The sequence below is a fragment of the Malaya genurostris genome, chromosome 1, assembly GCF_030247185.1.
Source record: "Malaya genurostris strain Urasoe2022 chromosome 1, Malgen_1.1, whole genome shotgun sequence".
NCBI lineage: Eukaryota > Metazoa > Arthropoda > Insecta > Diptera > Culicidae > Malaya > Malaya genurostris.
In genome coordinates, this window is record NC_080570.1 from 1575780 (window position 1) to 1590770 (window position 14991).

At 35.3% G+C, this 14991-nt stretch overlaps 1 protein-coding gene across 8 annotated transcripts in view; it reads right to left on the minus strand.

Annotated features, from left to right (window-relative positions):
* Positions 1-315: 315 nt before the first annotated feature.
* The window catches only part of LOC131429407 (nucleolysin TIAR), a 717709-nt gene continuing 703033 nt past the window's right edge, over positions 316-14991 (minus strand). For all 8 annotated transcript variants that reach the window (XM_058593501.1, XM_058593550.1, XM_058593534.1 and 5 more), the window contains one exon: positions 316-7344. In XM_058593501.1, the coding sequence (XP_058449484.1) occupies positions 7303-7344 (42 nt within the window). In that variant the 3' untranslated portion in view covers positions 316-7302. The remainder of the gene's footprint in view (positions 7345-14991) is intronic.

Below are 14991 nucleotides of genomic sequence, written 5' to 3' on the forward strand. Positions count from 1 at the left end.
AATTAAATCATTGATGACAACACCTTTCAGAGTTACGGCACCGCTACCTGATGATGACCAGCGTCCTTTTGTTCCGATATATCCATGCTTACCCTTTTCATTCCTCCTCCCCTCACCGTTCCCAGGGGGCCCATAACCGTAGAATCAGGCCGATGGGGGGGAATATGGTCGGTCACCGTACGACCATAACAATATTAACTAATAGCGAGGTGAGACAAACGATGCATGGCGATACTGATTTTCCGATTTTCCGGTTTTCCGTCGAACGTCGTTTCGTGGAAGAGGGCTGTCATCGAACACGTAGATTAATGATGATTCTCTTTTTGTTTACCATGTTTATTGATAATTTTCCTTTTCATATATAACGTTATTACTAATATATTTTTGTCTGCTTCTTTTGTTCTTCTTACTTCTCTGTTACAATAATTGTATCGTGAATGTGTGTGTGTGTTTTTTTTTTGCTTGCTCTTCGTGTGTCACTTATCTTTCTATTGTTTAGTTTTTCACATACTTTGCTTATCTTGCTGTTCGATTAAACCCAATTTATCGATTCAAATCATACACAGAGCACGTGGCTTCCAGTGGCGGTGTTTTATCTTTTACTTCTTGTTTCAGTTTTTTTTTTCATTTCTACACATTTTCCTTCTCGTTCGCTTTGATGAAATAATAGTAAAATGTAAATTTTTCACTCTTGATTTTTCAACGATGTTGTCGCTCGAGACGCCATTTTTTTGTTGCGTGATTTCCACCAATTCATGTCTCAGTGTTGGTTGCATTGTGACTTGTTTTTTTTTCATTTTTTCGTTCCGGATTTGTCTCATCTCTCTTGTTTTTTTTCTCTTCACTATTTGGTTATCAAATGGATATCAAAATGTTAAAAATCGTTCGTTTTTTTTTTGCTGGAAAAAAATATGACAAATCGGTTCCGTGCGTTTCCGTCCGCCAAATAATCGGATCTTTCGCTTTACTGCACACGGCATTCGAGTGTGAAAGTCGGCCACCGTGACCTCCGTCGTTTCTTGTAACGCTGTTTGCGTGTTCCATTCCGCTCAGAAAAGATGAAATAAAACACCTATCCGTTAGTCAACCACCGCACCGCAGTTTACGGAAACATGGAAATTGATTTCCATCATGTCTCGCGGAATGCTCGGCTGTTGCCGTCAATGGCTTTTGGTTTTGTGGAAATAAAACCAAAATATTTCGCCCCTTTCTCTGTCGACTTTTTATGTTTCTACTCGTTTTTTAGTTAATTTGATTTTTTTTATTTTCGCCTTAAAATCAATTTTCGTTTCTTTTTTTTTCTCCATTGTGGTTTATAACATTTTTTTTTTGGTTTGCTTAATCATTGTTGTTTTGTGCTTCTACATCTATACTGTGCATATGTTGTAATATTTTTTCTCCACTTAAGTCATTATTTTTTTGCTCTCTTTAATTTCTTGCCACTATTACTTGCTAGTTTTCTTGTAAGATATTTCTGGGAGTGGGGGATTGGCGTATATTTTATTAGCGCAACGGGAAAGAAAACTGTTCTCCGCGAGTACGAGCAGTTTCTGCTCGAATTCGCGATTTGTATGACGGCGGCCTGATAAAAATGTCTTGGTAGCAAGGGGAGGGGTTTTGGGGATGCGGAATTGGATAAGTTTTGGGGGGGAACGTAGCGGATACGAAAAAACAGAAAGCGATCGCCCACCACCGACGGTAGGAAAAAATTGCTTTCCACTGCGATTCGAAAGTTAGTTTTCTCTTGTCTTGTGAGTGATTTTTTCTTCTTCTTCTTGTTCTGAGCTATAATTGCATGCTATTGACTATGGTCTCGTTTAACTGTACTTGGTTGTTTGCTTATTTCTTAGTTATAAATATAGTATGTTTTTTTTTGGTTTTTGCTTTCGTCAAAATAATCAATTCATGCTTGTATATAATTCCTTTACTTATTCTCATTTTGTTTTCTGTTCATTTAACTTTTATTTCGTTATTTTGCATATTTTTTCTCCCAACTTGGTATGCTTCTCCATGCTCGTAATATATAGTTTATATGTGTGTTGTGTATATATATTGGTTTGTCTTTTTTCTTGTTTTGTTTTCTGGTAAAAAATGCCTTACATTCAATTCATATATTATTTTTTCATTATATAGATTATTTACCTTTCACTTGTTTAATGTATATATAATAAATTTATATTTCCATATCAGTTATGTTGTTATTTCAAGTATAACACTATAAATATACTCATTTTACTAATATATGGTTTTCCTTACTCTTCGTTTTAATATAATTTCATTAAAAATATGTATCCACAATTTGTTCCATCAATGATAATTGCCTCAATTAGTATGGAACAAACTAGACCAGACTCGGAACGGAAAACTGGAGTCCAAAACCGAAGAGAACAAGAGACGGAATAAACAAACAAACAAACGGGATTGGATCAACCAATTTCCGAACCAAGAGAAAAAAACACTCGTGCACACGGAAAAAACAGTAGGGAGTAGTAGATTTTGAATCTAGACTGGACAGAATTTCAAAAAACCGAAAATCCCGATATAAAAAAAAGGAACAAAGTACCTATAGAAAACCCAAAAACAAAAACAAGAACTAGTCAACAGCCAACATTTTTTTTTCTTCTTTTTTTTTGCACTAATTTCAGCTAAAATCACAGGATAGTAAGTGTGAGTGTGTGTTATGTTTTTTTTTCTCTCTTTAAATGTAAGTTTTAGTTTTCGTTCACTTTTTTTTCGCCATTGGTAATATTTTTCCTAAGAACAAAACAAGACGATAACACGATCGGAACACAGGGGACAGTAACAGGGGGATCAAGAATTGAACAATTTTTGTTTCTTTCTCTCTCTTTGACGATGTGTTGCAGCAATTGCTTCTGTGTAAGAATTCAATATATATGCTCTTCTAGATAGGTTTCTTTCGTTATCTCATTACTTTTTTTTGCATTTGCTGTTTTATTGCTGAAAATCAATTCTGAGTATGTTTATTGATTATTTTTGCTGTCGTTTTTTTTTCTTCTTCTAAATATTTGGTTGCTACAACAGTTCTCGATTGCCATTATTATTATTATTACGCTTTCCATACTTGCTTGCCTTCACTAGACTTGAATGTTTCGAATATGCAACTGAGAATAGTGTGGGTTCTGCATTCCGACTTTCGAAATTATTCAAATAATGCTGGGTGCAACTTACTCTTACGGCAGAGTGATCAAACTTTTCTTGTGTGGAACAAGCTTTATTTGATTTGAACGAGTTCGCTATATTTTTCTTTCCAGAAGGTTGATACCGTCACAACCGAAACTTGTAACATACATTGCTTTTGTGTATGTGTCTGTTGGTGTGGTGTGTGTGTATGTGTGTTTTGGCTCTATTCAATTATGATCTCGCCCACTCGATTGGTTTTAAGTCAATTTAAGTTACTTTGATTATTCTGTGTATTGTTGTTTTTAGTACTGATTCTGTTATTTTGATTATATTTACAATTTTGATTGAACGCCGGATGTGCGTACGCTGGGCGGAAACGAAACAGGCGTTATTTTTTACTCTCTGTTAACGGCTTTTAAAAATTATAACAAAAAAAACATTGTTGCAGTGCATTCCCGCCAGGGAGCAGGTTGAAGTCCGGAGAAAGTTGACAGATCTCTTGTCGATTTGAAACCAGCCTGCTGGGGTAATACTCAGTCTAACCCGGGACCTGTCGATTCTCCCTTGCCGATTTCCTCTGCCGAGTTCGAGCAGTTGGAAAAATGTGATCAAAATCTAGTACGGAATGTAGGGCTTAAGCTTCGCTAACAGCTCGGAATAAAACTGGAAAACTATTGTTTCGGTGCTCTATTGTAGGCTCTCTTTTTCCACGATCAGTAAACCGGGCTTTTACAGAAACATTAGGCGTAACTCTCATTTGATTTTGATTGTTCATGAAATAAGAGAACACAATTTGAGTCCAAATTGAAACCTTCAACTGTAAAAGAATAGCAATTCTCCAGAATGCGGTGACAACTGAAAGAATAACAAGAAAAAAAAAACAACAAAGAGAATCTAGGGAAGAAAGAGAAAAAAAACCCAAATTTACGCCAATGCCAGCTGACGGCTGCTACTATCGGCCTACTGTGTGATTTGGATTGAAAAATCACCGCACTAAAATGTCGTTCGTTGCTAATTCGCGGTTGCTACCGAACGCCTTCTCCCGGCCTACTGTTCTCACCCACGTGGATCAACAAACCCAGCTACCTAAAGGTTTTTAATTCGGTTATAGTTTTAATTGTGTGCTAGTGTGCGTCGTTTGTTTGGGGTTTTTTTCCCATTAATATAATTGTGGTTGTGGTATTAACGTTCGTTTTTCTCTTCTTCCTCCTTTTCACTGCTTATCAAGTTTTCCGCAGAATTCGCCGAATTTCCGAAAGATAAAAACTGCTCTGCACCGTAGTCTAATCGTAATTGTCACACTTTCGCTTTGTATAGGTTAATGAAAGGACATTCGATTTGAATAATTAAGTTCCACCTACTTACACGTTCCAAATGGTAATTTTTACCGTTTTCTTCCCGACATATCGTTTCCTCTATGTATAATATAAGATATGGTTGCCTCCTTTCAAAAAGTCTGGGAGTAATTTTCAATAGTTTTTTTTTGTTTTATTTTATTTTGCTCTGTTTTGTTTTACTAAAGCCAGAGGGTAGTAGTTCTACTAGAAGACTTGTTTGCATGGTTTGCTTCGATCATAATTTTTTGTTCTGGTTTTTTGTTTGTCGCTGTTGTTGTCTACACAAATTCTACCGAAAAAAAAACAATAAAAGACAATAGATACTAAAAAATCACCGAACATTTTTTCGCATTCCACCGCCAACTGTTTCTATTTTTCGTTTCGATTCGTAATGATTGAGTTGATAAAATACAGAGTTATACAAGTTTCAGGTATAGAATGATACTTGGCTTTCGAGAGAAAGTGGAAGTTGGAGCACGGACATCGGGAAGGGAGGGGAGTCTACTTCGATTAGCGTTTTTAAACATACAAAACGACTAAACTAAACCAAGAAACGGTTCGCCTGTCAAAATAGACAGAACCAAAAAAAAACAACTGGGGGCACAGTGACAGTTGATCAATTACTACTACACACACGGCTACTGGCTACTACTTGGTGTGTCACCACTAATTTAACACCCCGCGAACCGTTGTTTGCCTATCACAATTTTCGCGTGTAAAAAAAGCTGTGTAGAACGCACTAACAACCTAACTAGTGGAGCGATAGAGGACTGGAGGGAGGAAGCGGGAGAGGGCCGGTTTCTAACAATTGGACGAAACTAAAATATCAATCAATTTTTCAACCGTACATTTTCTCTAGTCGCAAGCGTATAACAAACGGGTTCAACAAAAGAAACACTAAAATCATGTGCGTTTATACCGCCTACTTGGTTAGATTTTTTTTTCGTTCATTGACTACTAGGATAGCATGGGGTTTACCGTCATGTTTTGTATTCAAAGTTATATACTTTTGCTTTACAATAATTGTAGTTCAACTTACTATATGTTTTAAACATATGTTTGGTTGTTTTGCTTCCTTTAGATTTAATTGTTTCACGTTTGTTTTTTTTTCCTCTAGGTAATTGCTTCGTGGTTTTATGTGGGAGTGTGTTTAATGTTGTGTTGATTAAACTTGATTTGCTTCACACTTCTTTGAATATTTAGTTTTCCATTTGTGTTCTTCTGTTTTTATCAATACTTGTCTATTCACTAACTTGTTTTTTTTATGATGGGAATTAAGGGGCCCACTTTTTTTTATCATTAAAAATAACATACTTAGTTTAGCCTATGAACAATCCTCATCAGCTATTGTGTCTGTGTCTGTGGTGTATGTATGTGTGTTTGTTTGTTTGTCTGTTTGACTAGAAATACCGGAATCAAATTGATTTGCTTCCCCTTATTTTGTCTTTGTTTGTTATTCTGACAAGTATTCGTTTAAAATAATTCCTATCTATGTTGCTTTTTTTTTCTTGGATGTATATGTATAAGAGTGTATTATAGATTTTCTTTCTCTGCATGTGAGTAGTTCAAGCTTAGGTTTCAGTTAAAACGAATTGGTTTGTTGTTTTACTTGGTTAAAGGTGACAAATCGGTATCGTAATGTGTCCCTACGTCTGGTTGTCTTGGTTCGAAAAAACGTAATACAAAACCAATACGTGTAGAAACTGATTGTTTTCGAATACGGTGTGTATTGCACTGATTTGACATTTTGAGAATCTGGGAATCGAATGGTAAATAGCGCGATTCGTTCTGATAACATACAAAACGTCATAAAAACCCTCGAAAATATAGTGACTCGAAATTTGAAATCAGTGGATTAATACTTCATCAATCTTGATTTTACTGTTCCTATGAGGAGTCGAAAAACTTGTCTCAACAGAACCCAACCATGGTAACTTATTTCCATAATCTAAACGGCTTGCTTTGATTATGCTACTAAGGTAACTACGGAGTCCGCTGTCTACCGACCAGCAGAACCAGTTTTCGTTCAAACACACACACACAGTGAATACTCCTTCCGTTTTACTTCCCCCACATTTTGATTTTGGACGATTCATTGCTGCGTGTGCATATGTTATAATATTAACATTTTTATGTTGTCTGCCTTTCTTACATGTCATGTCTCTCACCTGTGGCTAATAATGATATCATTTACTGTTTTTCTTTTGCTTTGCTAGCATGTTTAATTTAACTTTTTCTTTGCTTTGTAACTATATACAACATCACTATGGCTACTTCTTTCATTGTTACTATCTAAGTGTGTGTATGTGTCTTACCATTAATATCATATTTTATATATATATACCCTTGGGTTGTTCATTTTTTTGTGATTTTTTCTTTCTTTCTTTGGTACAAAGTACCACAATTTTTCTTTCAATGCATGCATGCCTGTATGTATAATACTTCAACATTTTTGATTTTTTTTTTCATTCTTTCATATATATGATTTGCATGCTGCTGCAATTTTCACTCGTACCACGAGTGGCAAAAAAGGGCAGCGAAATTCCGCAACACCACGGATCAACCAAGAGCAACCACCACCGCACACCACCGCCAGTCGACCTTTTCTCCTTCTCTTCATCACTTCACTTCACTTCACTTCACTTCTGGGTGGTACGGGGGAGGGGGGGCTTAAGTTTTTCATGGACAATTTTGATTGATTGATTGACGAGCGTTGTGTGATCGTGGTGTTGTTGGCGACTGATGGAGGAAGGGTTTCCGACGGGAAGGAGCTCTACTTGTGCTGTGGCACACAACCACACAGTGACGATGGCCATCAGGGGAGCTACACAAGTAGGCTTGGTGCTAGCCACTCATCGTCAGCTAACTGTGGATATACGAAAGAGAGACGAAACACAGAGAGAGAGAGAAAGAAAGAGATAGAAATTACACATGAAAAAGAGATTAGATGCAGTTTTTCGTTGGTACGAATTTCGATTTGGTGATGAATATTTTTCATCGGAAATAAAAACAAAACCTCAACTCATTTGGCATAATCAAATCAATCGAAAAAAATGGCTTAGTGCAAATTTACTACCGAAATACAAACTGAAGTTATAATGAAAACATGTCATCATGATCTATCCGAAACCCGATATTGAGGGTTCAGTTTGGTTTCTGAACGTTTTTGACGTGAATACGGTCTATTTCATTAAGCGGTGTTTTTTTTCAAAATTCGACCTGTGGAAGAATGGGTAGAACTTAATCGTGAATCTCTCGAATCGTACATAACACAACAACATACTTCATTCTCCATGCCATCATAGATATGATCAGCAATTTATGATTGAATTTGCAATAGTGTGAGTTGACTATAAACTTCTTAAAAATGTAGTTTTCTCCAACTTTTGGATTGCCTTTTTCGTACCCTCGACGACTGTTTTGAGGTAGTCTCAGTCTCGATGTTCAACTGGACGAGTTTAAAAGGTGAACACCATAGTCAGAAATCGATTCACTGTTCTTGTACTTTATGCGGGACTGGACGTCATGGTAAGGATCTTCTCCCATCAGTAACAGCAAAGCAAAGAAAACAAGTGTTCTGTAAGTAGCAGAAACTTTACGTCTGCTTAGCGGTTCAAATTGAACGCCGAGTTTTGCATAAAGCAGTTCAATTTGAACTGCTATGCACTGATGAGTCAAAGACGAAACGTAAACATATCAGTAACAGCAAAGCTTTTGCGTGATAAAAATACTAAACGCTCAGGTCGTTCTCTCGTTTGCTTTTCGGACGTCGTGGCGAGCAGTCGCCTGCAAACAGTAAAACCAGACCTTCTGCGTGGTGTAAAGCCCTTATTTGGATTTGGGTCGGATTCCGGAATTTGATTTTGACCTGGATTCTGATCCACCTAAATTCTGAACTTAATTCAAGGTATAGTATTTTCTTTTCAGAATTTACCCAAATAGCAAAAGAAACTTATTGAAATTTCAAGAGGTTCTACACTTGTTTTAGAATTATTTTTTTATGTTGGATAAGTTCAGAAAGATTTTTAAATATATTAATATCGGTTTTGCAACTTATCATTGTTGAGTTTTATACAATACTACCCAAAAAATCACTATAGAACAATTTAGGGCACATCTGAAACAATTGTGCAGCAAATCACCAACTTGCCCACGTTGCACTAGCAGTTATAGAACCTCTGCAAAAAAATTCACATCGTCATGTAAAAACGAAGTAACTAAAACAATTGTTCAACTTATCAAAAATTTTCCAAATGACTGTCATAATTGTATCCGACTCAATATATGCCAAAATGGCTGTATACCTCTTGTGAAGAAAAAAATAGTGAAATTATGCTCTCTGCAAGGCAAAAAATGATAAGCCGAATAGAAATCCTCGCAGTAAAAACTATTTTGCTGCCGAGTCCGCATAGTCTTGGTTGGCTCATGAAATATTAGATCAGTGTGTGCAGATTTCTTCATTTAAAAAAAACACAATTCAAAACCTGCAAATAAGTTGTTTCAGATTTATCTGCTTGAAATGAACGCAAAACTTGTCGACATGAGAATATTATCATAAAAGCACAGACTAACAGACAGGACACTCAAATTAGATTCTTTAACCAAATAAACGGTCATTTCGAATATTCCTTTAGTTGGGACAGTACTCGCATATGTTATGATGGCGCCACGTTACCCTATCAAATACATCGTGTCTGTCATCTAGACTGTGTTTATTTTTTTTCATTTACCAACCGAGTTGCCATTCATACAGAATTACCTGTAATGTATTCATTTGTATACCTCCATGCGAATTTCATGCAGGATACAGATTAATCACATATTGCCAAAACTATATACAGAATTGTGCCTACTTCTCATTCTACAACGCAATACAAAATCGAACCCGTTTTGTTACAATATTTACTTGCTTCTGGTCTGCCGCCACTTAATTTCGGGTGAAAATTACCAACACAATCAAAAATAGTCTAGATGAACAACGTTGAGAAAAATAAATGTTTACCTTCCAACATCGCTAAAAAAGTTAAATATATTATCAACGTAATCCAATAATTTATTGTGACGATTCATTATCAAATATTTCGATAAAATCAGGCAACCCTGCAAGCAGCTGATCGGTGTTGACAAACGAGGGGAGACCAACTAGTAAAAAAACTTTTTCGTAACACAAGGGGTGTACCGATAGTAAATAGTTCGCGCAGTACAATATAGGTGGAACTAGTGCATCACGAAAAATGATTTTTATAAGAATTTACTCATACTGTCATGTCTGTTAGTCTGTGATAAAAGTTTCAGAAATATACGCACTGAAAACAAAAATCAGATCAGATAATTTGTATTCGGTTTTCATCTCGCGAAAAAATGAATAGACCTGACATCACTTTTCAAAGATATTGAACGAAAAGTTAAGTTTATCATAGTTACATATTACCGCTTGAGCAACTTGTTTTTGCAACTAAAGCACATGGGCTCACCAAAATCTACAGTGCGTATCACAAATGTCGGGTTCACTAAGATGAATTACTAAACTGTATTGTTGTTTAAGTCAACTAGTTTGATAAAAATGAAAACAACTAACATATTTTGATAAAAATAAAAACAAAATCTCTCTTTTCAATATTTACATGTTTATATATCCTTTTATTTAGGTAAAATAAATCATTACGTTGGGTGAACCATTTTCTTTTCAACACACTGTTACCCTCGATGCCATATTGGAAAATATTGAAGTAAAATTCATTTCAAGATTTTTCAGATTAATTGAAACAACAATATGATTAAAATCGTCTGAAAAGGTGTATGAATGTTTGATAACTTTCTTATACATATTTTAAACACTCTCCCGATCATATTCATTGAGAAGAATATATTGTTTTATATTGGTTTAGTTGGAATTGTTTTTCAAGAATATATTGTTATTTTCATAGAAATTGATGTGCAATCATCAAAACACGTACATTCAAAGGCGCTTGAAAATTTTAGGCGTACGAAGACATGTTTCACCATAAAAATGCAGTTCGTTGTCGATTTTCTATTTGCTACAACATAAAAGATCAATTCTACAATATGTAGTATTACCATTTTTTTATATGTGCAGAATATTTTTAAAGTTCCATGTTTGTGTTACAAGCAGTTGTTTTTAAAATCAAATGTGAAATTGCTATTTTTTTGTTATCATCAATTCAATTCTTGTTTACATTACGTAGTAGTTTCCATGAGTTTCACAACTGTTTTTTCGCTGATTTAATTGCAGCATTTGTAATGGGATCGATGCATGAGATTTTGTATCAGTTGCACAATGATTGTGAAAAAATGTTCGTAGCAACGGAAGAACTTAAAGATATGTTGCACAACAAAGAAAAATTGCGCTTTTCCATAACACAACAGTTACTAGAATAGTAATATAAACTTATTTGATAAATAGGACAATCAGTAGAAAAATACAGGGCAGCAACTTAACGTGCTACTTGGGTAGTTCCAGAATACAGGTTTAAAAGTTAAAACTTAGACTCTGGAACTAAATCTTAATTTTAGACTCTGAAACTAGATTTTGGGAACTGGTTTCTTGACTAGATTTTGAACCTTAGTTTAAGCTCGGAAGTCGTATACCGAATTTTTCTTCAGAAATTCAACTATTGAGCAACATTCAAGACATGAATTCTAGATCTGGATCAAAATTTCAGATCTGCTACCGAGTTTCGGTGGCAGCAGACGTTTATCTCATTTTTCTTGAAGAAAAGAAAATGTTAAAATGTTCATATGATTGTATTTCCTTTCAGCGAACTCAGCAGCTGAGCTCTGCAGCCGAATTCCAGTCGCAGGAAAGATTTATCACAATTTTCTTGAAGAGAGGAAAATATTAAAATGTCTTTCTCCTTCCAGCGCTTTTATTTCTTTTCAACGCATCCAGTAGTTGAGCTACGGTCAAAATATTTCTTGAAAGAAAAGCAAATTGCAAAGAGATTTCACCTACTTGCTTAATTAGAAATTCCCGTCAAGTTCAACAAGAACTTTTTTGCAGTCGCCCAACAAACAACAGCAACAGTAAAAACAGACTTTCTGCGTGATGTGAAGATTTGGGTCGGATTCAGGAACTGCATTTTGAATCTGAGTTCAGAACCTGGATTCTGGTCCATCTGAATTCTGAACTTAATTTAAGGTTTAGAATTTAGTTTCAGATTTTAGTTCCACAATACAGATTCAAAAGTTAAAACTAAAACTAAATCCGAATTTTAAACTCTGGAACTAGATTTTTAGAACTGATTTCTTGACTAGCTCTAAATTCGTATACAAAATTCTGATTCAGAAATTCAACTTCAGAATTCTTGCACAAAACTCGAGATATAAATTCTAGATCTGGATTCTGGAACAAAATTTCAAATCAACACCCGTATTCCGGTGGGAGAAAAAAATTATCCCAATTTACTTGAAGAGTAGAAGATCTTTCTCTTCACAAGATTGTCTTTTTTATCAGCAAAATTAGCAGCTGAGCTCTGAAGTCGAATTCTTGCTGTAACAATTTTCTTGAAGAGAAAAAAAAACCTCAAATGTCTTTCTCTTCACCAAGTTCACTTTTCTTCTCAACGAATTTAGCAACTATGCTTCTGGCATGAAATTTCATAAAATACACTGAGATCTCTTTCTACGCGGGGGATACGACCTGCGTAAAAAACCGCGCAAATCAAACCGCGTAACTTCGGAAATCCGCGTAAAAAATATTAAAAAAATTTTTTTGATACCAAATATCTTAGAAATGCATGAAACGTCAAGATCTGGTGTAATCTGAACATTTTTTTTTGGAAAAAATGTGTCAAAGAGTTGAATTCCCGTCAAGTTCAATAAGAAATTTTTTGACACTTGAAAAAGAAAAAGAAAATTATTTTCTCTTCAACATTTTTGCGAAAGAAATTTAGAAAGACAAACAGTTCGAAACGATCCTGTGATTTTACATCTTATAAGATGCACATAAATGAAGCGTCGTATTTCACACAAATTTATATTCAAGAACATGTAAAATTGTGTGATTTGAAAACTACATGCCTTGAACTCAAATGAAATAAAATACAAAAGATCGATGGCAAACAGCGGGATTTGAACCGAAAAACTTTACATCACAAAGCACATCGTTAAATCGACTGAACCACAGAAACACATATCTGCTTGCTGAATAATTGATACATATTAATAATCCATACAGCGGTAATTGGTATCCGAGTGCCAATTACCCTCGGAACGTGTAAAATTCTGTGCGTGTGGAATATTGCGTAATTTGAAAAATCAAATAGTTATGAATTAAATCGTTTATAGATTTATGTCACAAGTAAAATTCATAAATTTTTTCTGTGCATTTCTTTTCCTTTAGAGATAAATTTAGTAAAACTTTTTAATTTTTTGTTTACGTAGGAGCAATGGAGGTATTATTTGTGAAATAGTATTTGCTTAAGGAAGAGTGATACTGCCTGCAAGAAAAAAAAAGCTACTTCGCCACCGTTTTTTAATTTTTCAAGGATATTAGCAAATCGTCTGAAATACCGCAGGCTAACTTTGAGGAGCTCTTTCGAATGACTTGGCAGCCCGCGACACTGCGGATCACATATTCGCGATAAGACAATAACTCCAGAAGTGTCGTGAATACAACGTACCCACGCATCACCTATTCGTTGACTACAAATCGGCATACGACACAATCGATCGAGAACAGCACTATTGTGACACGTAACCTTGAGAAGATCATGGAAACATACATCGGACTGAAAGCTGAAGCTAGGCGTATCGGACCGGCCATGAATGCGTCAAAAACCAAATCCATGAGAGGAAGAAGCTCTAGAGAACAAGTTGGATCGATCAAGTGGAGGGCGATCTACGAGGCATCCGGGCATTGAGTGGCGGACGACGAGTAGTCATGGATGTATGCTTGATACAGCAAAGGACACCCCAGGACTATACCGGTTAGGTAAGGTAAGTAAATATTTGGCAGAGGAGCTTATTAACTTTTAGATGAAAATAATATAACAAAACCGTTCAATTTACAAGTTCATACAACGTTGAGATATTTTGACTCAGGTAATATTGTAGAACAATCAACAAGAAAAAATACAGTAAATTAACCTATTCTATATAAAAAAAATATTATAGGTTCTCATCAAGTAACAGTTGAGAGTATTTGTAAATATGTTCCTGTTTTGAACCCTAAACTTTCCTGTTGATTTTCCCTTTTCTGGGTAGACTACTGTGTTCGAAATAGAGACGATTGTTCACAAACACGACCTTTTTCAATAAAAATTCACTTGTTTTCTTATCTGTATTTGTAATTATAAGGAGAAGAAAATCCTTAAATGTCTTTTTCTTTACAAAATTGTCTTTTCTTCTCGACAAAATCCGAACAATCGACGAGGAAGAGATAAAATTAATTGCTAAGATAAAATGTAGTTCAATGATTCTCCGCCAGATGGTTTTGAATGTTTCCTCTAGGTGAACAGAGCAAAACATCCTACGATCCACACCAAAAGTGTTAGAAATAAAGTTTGGGTTCTCATCCGATCAGAGTTACCCTAGCTGGGTTACCCTAGCTGGGTTCAGGAAAATAAGCTTGATGAGACTTTCCCGGATCTAGCTGGAGCTCGTTCTTAACTAAGATGAATGTATCTAACATAGGAAAATGCACTTAGTCGTTGGTAGACCGGAGCAGACAGGACTCGTATTAAGAGGTTAAAAATAATAAACTTTTCTGCCAAACATTTAAACATTCGAAATAGCTTCTCAAAGCTGAAATCCGGTTCTCGAACGGATTTCTTATATCCTTGCTAAATTTACGTTAACGAGGTAGTTGAATTCTTTCTTGTCGGCAGTACCCTCTCTTACTTTTGCTAGCAAAAATGCACAAAGAATACCGCTATTACTCCTACGTAGTATTTTTTAAAAAGTTTTACTGAATTTTATCTCTAAGAGAATTATCTTTCTGAATTTGTTTCGCAAAAAAATGTGTGAAGAAAATTATTTTACTTTTCATCTTTTGAACTTGAAGGGACTTCCAAATTAAGAAAAAAAAGGCGTAATCTCTTAGCAATTTTATTTCCTTTGAAAAATTTTCGTGGCCGAAATTCGGTTGCTGGTCACAAAATTTATTGAAAGAAAAGAAAGTCGCAAAGAGATATCGCCTGTTTTCGTATTATGGAATTCCCGGCAAGTTCAAGAAGAAATTTTTGACGGTCGAAAAAGAAAAAAAATCTTCTGGACTTTTTTGGATAAAATTTAGAAAGACAAATGATAGCTTCATACATGGCTACAAGAAATTTATATCGTTTAAATATAATAAAAATTTGAACGGTCATAGATTGCTTCCCTGAGGAACTCCGGAGTTCACAACTAATGAAGGATTTACACAGTTACCCATTTTTCCGGTCATGTTACAACCTGCCATATACCATTCAAGCCAATTAAGGAACGAACCACTGCATTTGAACAAAGCCTGTTTAGACATGAACCCGTGTTGAGTATCAAATATGAAATAACT